We start from the raw sequence: 13,067 nt of genomic DNA, 5'->3' as shown, positions 1-13,067 counted from the left end.
TCAAATGTTGATATTGGCCACAAAAATCCAGTATAGACTGTGCTACACAAGCTCCACTACACTTTCAGCACTACTTTAGTAATCAGGAATCTGATCAACAGAAAATCAATTGTTTGGAGTCCTTTTTTTGTGTTAAAATGTAAAAAAATTACATAGTTCTTGTTCTCAAATGTGAATGTTTACTAGTTACCTTAGTTCTTCTTTGATTATAAAGTGAATATCTTTGGGTTTTGGACTGTAGATCAAACAAAATAAGGCATTTGAAGGCATCACCTTGGCCTCTGAGGAAACATTGTTTTCTGATGTTTTATAGACCACGCAATTAATCGATTAATCAAGTAAATAATCAGAAGATTATACAATTAACTATTAATTGCAGCCCTATTAGTATAGGCTTTCTGTATTTGTTATATGGAAAATGTTTATGCTCCTTTTTTTTTTTAGAAACTGCTACTGCAAATCTGAAAAGTTTTTAATTGACCTTCAGGTAAAAAAAAAAGGTGCATTCCTAGGCAGTATTTACTTTTCTATCCATCTGTCTCTTCTTTTGTCTTTGCAGGCCTGTCATCTATTGTAATCCCAGCTCAGTATAGGGATACAGCAAAGCTCTCCAGCTGCACCACTCGGGTCGGTGTGAAGACTGCAAGGGGCTCCGGCTGGCATGCAGCCCAACTGCAGGTCAATACTTCCAGAGACTCTGCGACTGCAGTGCCTCCCTCGAAATATGTCTTCATTTCCCCTGCCACCCCTCACGCCCAAAGCGCAGGAGCCTGCTCAGCCTCCCTTCTCCTGTATCACATAACGTTTATCCCCCCCCCCATCTGTAACCAACCACTTGGCAAACTTTTCACAAAAGAACCATAAGACACCCAGAATGCCCTTTCTCGTTTCTATTTTGGTACACCACGAATCACTGGTGCCTCTCAATGAATTGCTGGCCATATGAGTGGGAGAAACCAGACGGTATTTCCCCTTCACTCTCTGAGTAATGTTAGCTATGATGTGACACACTGGAAGTAATGTTAGCTAGAAAATGTGCGCATAATTACCAACTAATCAGTGCCGCGCTTAAAGTTATCTCCTGTCCCGTGTAGTCATTTGGGCTGAACATTTCATTGAGTTAGCTTGTGTGTAATAAGCAGTTTCTCTCTGTTGTAGAGACATTAACATTAACTATTGTTGGTGACGTTAAAGGAGTTGAAGTCAAATGGGAAAGGCGAGCGAGGTTTAGCTAACGGTGAACCGACGCCAGCAGCTACTTTCCTAACGACGTAATGTTAGGATAACTGTCCAAAGGCAAGAACCGTTAGCTTAAACAAAGCTAGCCGGCTTTCATCGGAACATATCCCACTTCAATAAAGCAAGGACTAGCCGGTTTTGGCCGTATTGTATCGGTGACTAACGGTGGACAGCACTGCGAGCAGCTCCGCCGCAACTTCTTTGAATGGCCTCAAAAAAAAGAAGTGTGTGCGAAATGACAAAGAAACCCATAACTCACAGGTAAGTCCGTATAAGGTGAGAAGTGATGTTAAAAGTCGCAGTCCGTTTGATGGCAAAGTCCTCCTGAGCGGTGATCTTTTCTCCATGATTCCTTTCTGTCTGTGTGCGCTTTGGCACTGTCGGATCCGTCCCTGCTCTCTCTGCTGGCTGCTGGCTCGTGCTTCTGGTGGAGCTGCTCTCCATAGCGACCGATCCGCGTGGGCTGTACCACTCCTGCAAGACAACAAACAGACACACACGCAGCCTACGCACGCACGCACGCACACGTCCCAATCATTCCCCATTCTCAGTTTGCTAATGTACAATTTTGGGGTACTTGTACTTTATTTGAGTATGTCCTGTTGATGCTACTTTATACTTCCACTCCTCTACATTTCAGAGGGAAATATTGTACTTTCTACTCCACTACATTTATTTGACAGCTTTAAGTTCCCTTTCAGATGGAGATTTGACACAATGAATAATATGACAAGCTTTTAAAATACAACACATTGTTAAAGATTAAACCAGTGGTTTCCAGCCTTTTTGGCTCTTGATATCTTACAAAAAGCAGTGTGTAGTCGAGGTCACATTTCAGATGTCTGTGACAGCTCCACCAAATAGTGATTTTTCCCTCTGAACTTCTCACATGATTTTATTTCAATAAATGTTCCAATGATCCCATATTTCACCAAAACTCAACGATCAGAGAAAAATTCCAAAACCTGAAAACAGATCTGTGTATCAGAACTTTGTTTTTTCTTCTTTCCTCTCCCATTAATCATCTCACGACCCCTCATCTATATCCGGTGACCCTTTGGAGGGGCCTAGCCCCTAGGTTGGAAACCACTTGACTGAATTAGCCAACTGTATAAGTAGTTCAAACTAGCTCCACCTCCAGCAGCTACAACAGTAACATGCTGCTTACACACTGATGCTTTAGTATTAGTTATCTAATGATGTCATATATAATAATACAAAGGAGTACTTTTATTTTAATACTTTAAGTACACTTTGCTGCTAATACTTATGTACTTTTACTTAAGTAGGATTTTTCATGCAGGACTTTTACTTGTAATGGAGTATTTTTACAGTGCTGTATTGGTACTTTGACTTAAGTAAAGCATCTGAATACTTCTTCCACCAGTGATGGTAACTTAGCGGTACATCTGTTGAAGTAGTAACAGTAGTGATGCTACATAAAGTGGAAGAAGTAGGGCAGTAAAAAAGAGGAAGTTGAAGAAATAGAGATTGCTTAAATAGATTCACATACTGGATCCTCATGCATATTGCTTCCTGAAAATATTTGAGAGGACTTTTGCTGTTAAGTAGGACCAAGGCTGGATTATCATTAACCACTGACAGGTGAAGTGAATAACATTGATTATCTCATTATGATGGCACCTGTCAAGGGGTGGGATATATTAGGCAGCAAGTGAACTGTCAATTCTTGAAGTTGATGTGTTGGAAACAGGAAAAATGGGAAAGTGTAAGGATCTGAGTGACTTTGACATGGCCTGAATTGTGATGGCTAGACGACTGGATCAGAGCATCTCCAAAACTGCAGGTCTTGTGGGGTGTTCCTGGAATGCGGTGGTTTGTACCTATCAAAACTGGTCCAAGGAAGGACAACCAGTGAACTGGCAACAGGGTCATGGGTGCCCAAGGCTCATTGATGCGCATGGGGAACAAAGACTAGCCTCTCTGGTCTGATCACACAGAAGAGGTACTGTAGCACAATTTGCTGAAGTGCCCATGCTGACCCCTGTCCACTGCTGAAATTGCCCACGATGGGCATGTGAGCATCAGAACTGGACCATGGCAAAATGGAGGAAGATCGCCTGGTCTGATGAATCAAAGTTTCTTTTACATCATGTGGACAGCCGGGTGCCTGAGTGTTGTTTACCCGGTGAAGAGATGGCACCAGGATACACTCTGGGAAGAAGGAAAGCCAGCGGAGGCAGTGTGATGCTCTGGGCAATGTTCTGCGGGGAAACCTTGGGTCCTGGCATTCATGTGGATGTTACTTTGACACGTACCACCTACCTAAACAGTGTTGCAGACCAAGTACACCTCTTCATGGCAAAGGTATTCCCTGATGGCAGTGGGCTCTTTCAACAGGATAATGCACCCTGCCACACTGCAAAAATTGATCAGGAATGGTTTGAGGAACATGACAAAGAGTTGAAAGTGTTGCCTTGGCCTCCAAATTCCCCAGATCTCAATCCAATCAAGCATCTGTGGGATGTGCTGGAAAAACAAGTCCAATCCATGGAGGCCCCACCTCACAACTTACAGGACCTAAAGGACCTGCTGCTAACATCTTGGTGCCAGATACCAGAGGACACCTTCAGAGGTCTTGTGGAGTCCATGCCTCGACGGGTCAGAGCTGTTTTGGTGGCACGAGGGGTACCTACACAATATTAGGCATGTGGTTTTAATGTTCAGATCAGTGTATACTTTTATTATTTCAGTTTATATTGCACTTACAATACATTATGCATATCCTTAAATAAAATTGTGCTTAATCAGATTACTGCAAATTAATTACTAGTTACTTATACAGACACAATATGCAGAAAGTGAGAGAAATAAGGGGGTCAGTAGGAGCGCACGGCTCATTTTTGCCCCAGGCCCTTACAGGGTTAATCTGACCCTTGAGAGGACTGAGTACATAAGTGGATAGCTGTTAATTATTTACATGGGGATTATAGAAAAGTCTAACATTGTGTGGATAAGTAGAGGATCCTTTTATTCCCAAGAAACACTTTTAAGATCCAGCATACTAAACTGAAACCATTAATTGTACAAATAAATGTTTTAATCATGATTATCTTCTTCATGGCAGTGACTGAACAGATGAAGTCTCCTTGAGTGAGACACTGAATCTTTATCTGTTTTCGGCAGGCCTCATGGGTTTTTGTGAGGAGACTTGCAACTGTCACACTGTGGTTACACTGTCATCTCTCAAACCACTTAACCCACTCTACTTTATATTGTTTCATGTGCAGTTTTCTAATTGTTTGCCGATATAACTGTTGTTTTTCAGTCTACACATTTGGAAGAGCTTGCAGACTCCCATCGCAGGTTCAATCGATTAGAATGCGGCTACCATTTAAAGCCACAGCTATTATCACGTCATGCTAAGTAGAGTAAAAATATAGAATTATACACGTTTTTTGAGCCTATTAAGACATAATAGGCATATTTATCGTCAATTGGAAGAAACCACTAAACAGACCTAAGTCTACCTAAATGAGCAGACAACTAACATGATGATGACAGTCTGTGATGATGGTAACCAGTGTTATAAAAGTGTGGTGAAAACAAGGAAGTGAATGTGAAAGTTAATATAAACTCCAGGAAAACAGCTGCTGAAGGACAAAGAAGTCACATGCAACCAAAGCATCATTGATTTCCGTGTTTGAAAATGTGTTTTCTCACCAGCTTCAGAACAGGAACACTGTGACTATACTGTCCTAAAACAATGTGGTAATGAAACTCTTTCTTGCATTGTTCATCTTCTTTGAGATAATTACAGCTTTTAGACTGACACATTCAGGAATCCAGCGTTGTGTGCAGCACAGTGTTATTATCATGCACTGTACTGTACCTTGAACAGACAAACTTGCTCCCTCAGCAGTTTTAGACATCATATTTATTCACTGAAGATAAGCAAAAAAATGCTTGTTTCAATATGGTACGCTCATGCTGAGATACCTATTTCATTCTTCTGTGACGTCTTCATAGCCTGTATTAGCTCTGAGTCCTCATCAGGGGACATGAACTCTGCAGGGCTCTTCCATCTCCTTCAAAATTGAACCTGCTCCCTCTCCAGCGCTACAGCTCAGCTTCACTGTGATTAAAGCATGACCCATGATGTGTCACCACACTATACCCCCTGCCTTTATACCCTCTGGTGGTTTATTTATATCCTCAAAGAGCTATAAATCCCCAGGTGAAAGTGCTGCCCTTTTCACCAATCAATCTCCCCTCCTGGGCACTTTGCATCGCAACAGAAAAGTCAGTGCAACGAGGAGGCTCATGTATTTATGACATGATAAATCACATCTTATTTTCTTCCACAAAACATTTAATGTGTTAATAATGCCACCAATTTGGGTGAAGCAGCTTCAGTTCAACTTTTTCACACCATTGGCATAGATAGTTGAGCTGCATAAATGCTGCATAAATACTCAAACCCCCTCAGTAGCACTAAATAGTTTATGAGCATTTATGGCCCATGACCTTTGTAATTGTGGTTACCTCATTGAGGGTTTATGCTGCAAAAATACTTCCCTGTAAGCATTATTACGTTTTCTTCCAGGCAGGCAATGCTGCACTGGCACCACCTCCCCTGTGACCAGTGGGTGCACATCCACACAGACTGTCTGGGACATTTGGTTTTACAGTCTGTGAAAACAGCCTTTGTTAAACACAACATTCCTCTCTAGTCACACTGGTGAGCCAGTCCTTGCACACCTCAAACCTCCCTCCCTCCCCCCTCCCATCGCCACACTCATGGTCTCATCTCCTGCCAAGGCTTGACCATCTAGAGCAAGGAGAGGTCACCTTGCTGCTGACACTACACTATTGTGTTTGCAGCTCCACATAGGTCTTCCCCATAATGAGCTCTGTCTGAAATGACCCTCTGCAGTGCACAGTGACCTTTGGAAGGCATACGTGAAGACAATTAAAGCAGCTTACCTGTCACCTCGCATATTTACACTACTAAAGGATAAGATTCTACACTGTGTAGATTTGGAATAGACTTGTAGGTTAGGTGTGCGTGTTCAACTTTCTCAAATACTTTATCAGTGTACAATTTACTGTGAAGGAAAGCACATAGGTGAGAGCAAACTGGCATAAATGGACTACATGTTAATGTAAGTTTACAATATAGTCTCATTAAGAGATCTCCAACAATGTAGGGTTTCAATTTAATCACAATCACCAAACAAAATAGTATGGATCAGATCTGTTGGAATAAAAAAAAGAGACAGACAGTTTAGATATGAAAGTGCAAATGCAAGGAATCCAACTGAAGTGATACAAATTAAAAATGTATTGCAATGTATTTATATCGCCATCTGCTGGAATAAAGCAAACAAAACCAGGCAAGTTATAACAGAATAACTAAGTGATTTCCTGTCCGTGTGAAGTCCTTTAAATAGAAAACTATCCAAATTTATAAAATATATTCTTGTTTTCCTCATATTTGTCTCAAAAAAACATCATGATCCAACCAGTTTTCTTTTTAAACAAACAGCACACAGCTTTGTTTTCTCTTCTGTCATAGTGTGGAAAGAGGTGACGCTGTAGATGATGTGATGACAGGGGGAGTGAGAAACAGTCTAAAAGCTCTACAGAAGGCAGTCAAGGTACGGGTAATTTGCAGTGAAGGTAGAGTTGTTGAGTGAAAAAGAGAGATACAAACAACAAGTAAAACAACACCACCTGCAAAGATATTCTCAGAAGATGTGAGTGGGAATCATTGGGGAATTGGTTCAATAACACTAACAGTAACATGCAAAAATGAATGTGGTACCTCCAACTGAATGATCGAATTTCACAATTACAGAGTTATTTAGCCAACTGTGTGGTGTCTCCGGGTTTTACGCTATTTACGAAGCAGATTCTGGTCACTTCAGCAAACAGAGCGTTTTCCAAGATGACCACAGAGGACGTTCTGTTCACATAGTTGGCACAAACACCTCTCATGTACGATATCCGATCACACCAACAATTAAATCCAAACAAATCTGAGATATGCTGTTTTCAAACTCATCCTTTGGCAACCTTATGAAATGGAAACATTGTTTTGCATCTATTTTTAGCATCGGTTAAAAATGTTTTTCAGTCATTTACATCCACTTGATGTTACAAAAGACTAGCCTGAGCAAGCTACATTTCATTTTCTGGTGGTATTGTGCAAACAGACAAAGAAAAATAAAGTTTTGTGCATTCGATCAATACCTTTCCTTTATTATAATCAATTTTGATAAAACATAAACACAATTGAGTCTGATGCTGGTCAAGTCAAAACACAATACACATACAACACAGTCTTCTATGCTGCAGAAAGTTGATTACCATTCATTTCAAAACATCAAAACCAAACAAAGTGCTGAAATAAAGAGATGTGTCTGCATTATTTGATGTGAACATATACATTTGAACACAATCTAAGAATGAGACATGTAGTATGTTGCAGACATTGTAGAGGTGATAGAAACGTACTCAGATGTCATGGTTGTTGTGGTAGTGGTCGGCGAAAGCCATGTTACTTTGAAGGCATATAAACAATTTTTAGGCTTTCCCCTATCTTCTGATACCTCTGGGTATTTGTTTCAGTCCTCTCGGAGATATGCCTCAGGCATGTCTTCCTCATCATTATTACTCTCTAAGGAGGCAGCGTGTTGAGACATCCGTTCAACCTCCATCACTTTAGTCTCAGCCAACTTCTTATCTGCGTCTTGTGAGAGTTTCCGTGCTTCTTCCACCTGGGATTGGGCCACCTGAATGTTTGTCTGCACTGTGATGGACGCCTGCTCAGCTCCTGGGAACACACACGTACAAACGCACATTTTTTTGTCAAACTGCTGAGAAAGTTTAAGGGTTGACATAACACCACCTCAAGTTCAGACATTAGACGCAGGCACTCCTGTCCGTCATCTCCGTTTTGTTTTACACAAAGCCCTACCGAGTGACAGCAAATGATCCGTACACTGTCCAAAGTGTAATACTGACAGCAGCTGAATAGGAACAGGCGCAAGCAGTAGTGTATAAAGCTTTGAGGAGATTATACACAGCCACATGCTTTAATTCATCATAACAAGAGCCCTGAGAAAACCTGCCTCCACCCTTCAACCATGACATCCAGAACCATTCAATCACACAGCCGTATAACATGCAGACATTTTCTTTTTGCGCACCTGACGTGTACGCAGCCTCAGCTGCTGTTTCACACAACTTGACGGCGTTGACCCAGGTTGACTCGAAACGCCTGCATTCATCTTGTCTGTCACTAACCTGTCAGGACAGAGAGAATAACATAAAACACAAACAGCTCTGCTGCAGGTCCGCTGTCATATTTATGGTGTGGCGATAAGTACATGAGCACAAAAATTGATTGCTAAGTTCAGGTTTGTTTCAAACAACCTTTCTCCAAACATGACAACACAAACTAACCTCCGCTCGCTGGCCAATGATCACTTGCCAGATGGAATCCTCCTCTGCTGCAGTCAGTTTTCCCAGGGAGGCTACATAGCGTCTTTGGAGAGCAACGAGTGTGTGCACAGCCTGTTAGGAAACAGAGGGAGAACATATGCAGTCATTCACATTTAAAATTGTGAACTATGGAGGCAGAGCAGCATAGAGGGTGATTTTCTGGGGGATGGACAATTTTCAAAGCATAATATGAAACTTAAGAGAAAAAAAAAGCTGAAAACTGTTCACTGAGGTCTGTAGATTATCGCTGATGATCCTGGAATGAAATGTTTTTTATGCTCTGAGCACCACAAATAAAATGTTCACATCTTTTGTATTGCAGTGGCAGCAGAAATCTAAGAAATGGAGATTTTAAAGTCATGCCCAATAAAACCAAAATTCTTCATGTCTATCACTTAAGTTAAGTGGGAACAAAATTACATGTTTTGTGTGATTTGGGCCTTTAAAGAGACATGACTGTGACAGATCTGTAACAGCTTTCACTGTGGTTTGCATACAGTGCCAACATTTCCATCAACTCGTCTCTACACTACATTCTGCAGCACCAGAACATGGACAGACTTTTGCTTTTGCTTGATAAACATCATCAGGAGCTAGGAAATTAAAGGAAACTGAAGTTGTTTACATGACTTTGAGAGGATTAGGTTCTGGTATGTGTTTAAGTTCTCTCTTGCAAACAGTTTATGCACCGTCAGCCTTGTGGATACAACTGTTGTTTCATAACACCTCTACCTGCTCCTGCTTTAAAGGCAGAACTGAAAGTTTCAAACAGCAAATACACCTCCTGTGGCATTTATTTGAGTACACTTATTCTCATAAAACAAGAAAAATCACCATATTTGCCAAGAAGCCATGACAGCTCATTTACTTTTTCCAATAGATTTAAAAAAAATCGAGCTGCCACAAGCACCACTGGCCCAGTTTTATACATATTTAATCTAATAACATTCAAGACATCCTCCATTACTTCTTGCTGTGTACAGCTCAGTGTCATCACGTCACATTGTGTAAATTTTAGCAGATTGTGTGGAGGATTAATGGATGAGATTGTTTACTATACATGCAGTACTTGGCAAATAAACTTCTTGAATCTGCATATGGTCATCCTAGTATCTAGGGAAAATGTTTAACACAAGATGAAAACTTACCTTTGAATACTCTGTGATGGCATCTATGAGTGCTAAGGTGGTCTGAGAGAGAAAAGTGCTCGAACTGCCTGTAACCAGAGAGGCTGCTCGTCTGATAAGAGAATCATGAGAAAGATTATCCACCTGCCAAAGAAACAGAATGTATGAATAAACAGTTTCACAATACACATTAGTGATACAGAACGCTTCGGTTATTTATTATATGCATTACCTGTGTGAAAGGGACAGCACAGAGCCCACCGCCCACGGTTAGAGATGCTATACTGGTGTACAGAATATTTGTCCATTTTCCCAGTTTGTGGACTGCAGGTTTCCTGCTGCTGAACAGGACACGAGAAGAACTCCTGTAGACAATAAACAGGGTACAACTTTATTTACAGGTCCCTTAATTTTACACTAATTTCCTGGAAATTTTCTGAGTAATTTGCAGGTATTTAACAATACGTTTTTAGGACTTTTATAGAAAGGGTGGTGCAATTTGGTACAAATTATAAGAAAAAAAAAACAGGGAAAAAAAGTATTAAGTTGGTTTAGTTTTTAAGTACAAACTCATTATATTTGGGTTCATTTGTAGTTGTTAATTTGCATAAATTCTTAATAAATTAGATTTACATAGATTAGCATATTACGCTCTTTCTTATTACATGCTAATATGCTAATATAACGAGAGTCTAATTTATTAAGAATTTTTGCACATTAATAACTACAAATGAACACAAATATAATGAGTTGGCACTTACCAACAAAACCAAACTATTATTTTTTTTAGGAAATTTTACAGTAAGTGTGGTGCAATTTGGTAGAAATTATGAGAAAAAAACAAAAAAGTGTTAAGTTGGTTTAGTTGTTAAGTGCCCACTCATTAAATTTGGGTTCATATGTAGTTTGAAAAAATTCTTAATAAATTAGACTCAATATATAAGCATATTAGGATGTTTCTTACAGAGTTTTAAAGGAATAATCTAATATGCTAATATATTGTTTGACATAAAACTACACACAGAAAACTAAGTAATTTCTGTCTGTTAAAGAATTGTTGCGAGTCTAATTTGTTAAGAATTTATGCAAATTAACAACTACGTATGAACCCAAATATGAGTTTGTACTTACCAACTACACCAACTAAACACTGTTGTTTGTTTGTTTATTATAATTTGTACCAAATTGCACCAAACTTTCTGTAAAATGTCCTAAAAATAATTGTTAAATACCTGTAAATTAGTCAGAAAACTTTCAGGAAATTAATATGAAATTAAGGGGCCTTTGAAGTTAAGCGTTACCTATAAAAACGTGTTTATAATTAGTTTTTGACAAGACTACGACATGTTAAATCCAGAGATTTTATATTACAGCTCTGAACTGCTGTCTGTGCTCGCTAACTAACAACGGAGGTTAGCTTCAAAATATATTCAACTGTGCCGTAATTTACTTTTCGTCTTGCATATCTATGTGATGCTCTACAATCCAGAAAACGTGTACATATTGATCATTTTAGACAGTAAAAAGGTAGGTTTAAGGTGTGCACTGACAACTTCCGGTTATCGTTGCTAGTACTGATATCGAACAAAACATCCTCATTCATCAATGTTAAAGTCGACTGTGACATTTCATTCTTACGACACAGTTAGCGTAGTATACCATGCTTAAAAGAAATCACAAACTTTACCAATATAACGTTATCTTACTGTAGTACCTTAAGAAATTGAGGCAACCCGCCCACCTCCGGAGCGCTGCCATGTCGGTCCGCACAATAAAATGTTCCTCTCACTGGTCAAAGGTTCCTTTGCTTCTTTTTCTTCTCCGGGTTTTAACGGCAGCTTGCATCCTTGGTGTTGCATTACCGCCATCTTCTGGACTTAGTTAACTCCTACAGTGTCCGGTTTGTCAGATTTTTCCTATCAATCCTGTTTGATAAGAAAGCAGCTGACCAGGCACTTCCTGCCCCTGTTAGCCCTGATCTTTTCAGTCCCTCCATCATGTCCTTCTTAGTAATTTGGTAATTTTTCTATATCCTCCCCTATTTCTCTTAATATCTACTCTATTTTGTATTGCATGTAGTTGTCTTCCTCTTATCTCCTGATCACAGTGCTGCTGCCACTCTTTATTGATTTTTTTCCCATGCAAAACCCTTTCCCTCTGCTTTTGAAAGTTTAACTGGAGTGTCTATGTTTTGTTTTATTTTTTTAACAGCTTGTTTGGCTAGTTTGTCCACTCTCTCATTACCCACAATGCCTATGTTCACAGGAACCCAAATGAGTGTGACCACGGTGCCTTGTTTTATTACTCGTGAGTGTATTTCCAGTAGGGGTGCATTCCAATACTCATACTACCATACTATTTAGTATTCCAGAAAAAGATTTAGTATGTCCCTATATATAGTATGTCATATGCAGTATGCCAAAAGTACTAGGATGTCCTACTATCCAGTTGCATTTTGCAGTATGCAAGCCAGCATGTTTTTCTGGTTATTCTGGTCTACAATCCTCTGCACGGCGGAAGATACGTCACATCGACTGAGCCGCCGAGAGAGCACAGAGCAATGACAGTGCATTGACGATGACAAATGAAGTAGTATGTCCCAATTATATGTATACAGCATGCATACTGCATTCAACAGTATGTACTAAAAGTAAAAAGTAGAAGTATACAATTCGGAACGCAGTAGTTTTCCTTTGCTGCTGCACCTGCTTCATCTTCTTCTTCATCCTTGAGGTTAATTGGTGGTTGGCAAACAACAAATTGGTGCATTACTGCCACCAATTAGTATGCAGTTTGGATCAGAATTTCTAGTATTTGCAATATCTCAATCAAATTAGTTAGTCTAAGTTACTGAAATAGGATTCAATAACACTAATTTCTTGAGTTCTTATGTAGAATTTCTATTAGATTAAAGTGTACTTTTATCTCTAAGGTTTTGAATCAAGTGCCAGTGTAGCTGGTGTAGTGTAGCTGCTCTACTGTTTCTTCTTGCCCACAATATTCACATCTGCCTGTATTATGTTTACCTATTTTGAATAGTGTACTGTCTAGTCCACTGTGTCCAAATCCAAGTCTTGATATTATTGTTTCCTCTCTCCTGTTCCTTCCTGCACACCTCATTTCTCCCACTTTCCTTTGAACTCTGTAAAACCATCATCCTTTCCTCTCTTCCTCCAATGACTTTTGCCACCTTTCCTTCAATCTCTGCTTAATAATGCTCTCGATTTCTGT

General features: G+C 39.8%; 2 protein-coding genes across 2 annotated transcripts in view; both read right to left on the bottom strand.

Moving 5' to 3' along the window:
* Nucleotides 1-1,783, bottom strand: part of nectin3a (nectin cell adhesion molecule 3a) — a 33,951-nt gene extending 32,168 nt beyond the window's left edge. Inside the window, exon 1 of the mRNA XM_042414763.1 lies at nucleotides 1,499-1,783. Within this exon, the coding sequence (XP_042270697.1) occupies nucleotides 1,499-1,586 (88 nt within the window). The 5' untranslated portion in view covers nucleotides 1,587-1,783. The remainder of the gene's footprint in view (nucleotides 1-1,498) is intronic.
* A 5,656-nt stretch (nucleotides 1,784-7,439) lies between these two features.
* LOC121898843 (diablo homolog, mitochondrial-like) lies at nucleotides 7,440-11,649 on the bottom strand. The gene is made up of 6 exons (XM_042414302.1): nucleotides 11,551-11,649; nucleotides 10,069-10,201; nucleotides 9,858-9,980; nucleotides 8,671-8,781; nucleotides 8,415-8,511; nucleotides 7,440-8,038 (listed from the first exon to the last, which is right to left on the bottom strand). The coding sequence occupies exons 1-6, from the start codon at nucleotides 11,592-11,594 to the stop codon at nucleotides 7,830-7,832; spliced, it is 717 nt and encodes a 238-aa protein (XP_042270236.1). The 5' UTR covers nucleotides 11,595-11,649; the 3' UTR covers nucleotides 7,440-7,829.
* Nucleotides 11,650-13,067: the final 1,418 nt, after the last annotated feature.

This window comes from Thunnus maccoyii, chromosome 6 (genome assembly GCF_910596095.1).
Source record: "Thunnus maccoyii chromosome 6, fThuMac1.1, whole genome shotgun sequence".
Lineage (NCBI taxonomy): Eukaryota > Metazoa > Chordata > Actinopteri > Scombriformes > Scombridae > Thunnus > Thunnus maccoyii.
Note: the sequence above shows the minus strand (reverse complement) of the source record. Positions and strands in the feature narration are given on the sequence as shown.

Excerpts from the sequence above, each read along its gene's own strand:
- LOC121898843 (XM_042414302.1), bottom strand. The coding sequence starts at position 11,594 with ATGGCAGCGCTCCGGAGGTGGGCGGGTTGCCTCAATTTCTTAAG. Across the intron at positions 8,512-8,670 it reads TCATTGGCCAGCGAGCGGAG|GTTAGTGACAGACAAGATGA; the intron begins GTTAGTTTGTGT and ends CTGTCCTGACAG. Across the intron at positions 8,039-8,414 it reads TGAGGCTGCGTACACGTCAG|GAGCTGAGCAGGCGTCCATC; the intron begins GTGCGCAAAAAG and ends GTGTGTTCCCAG.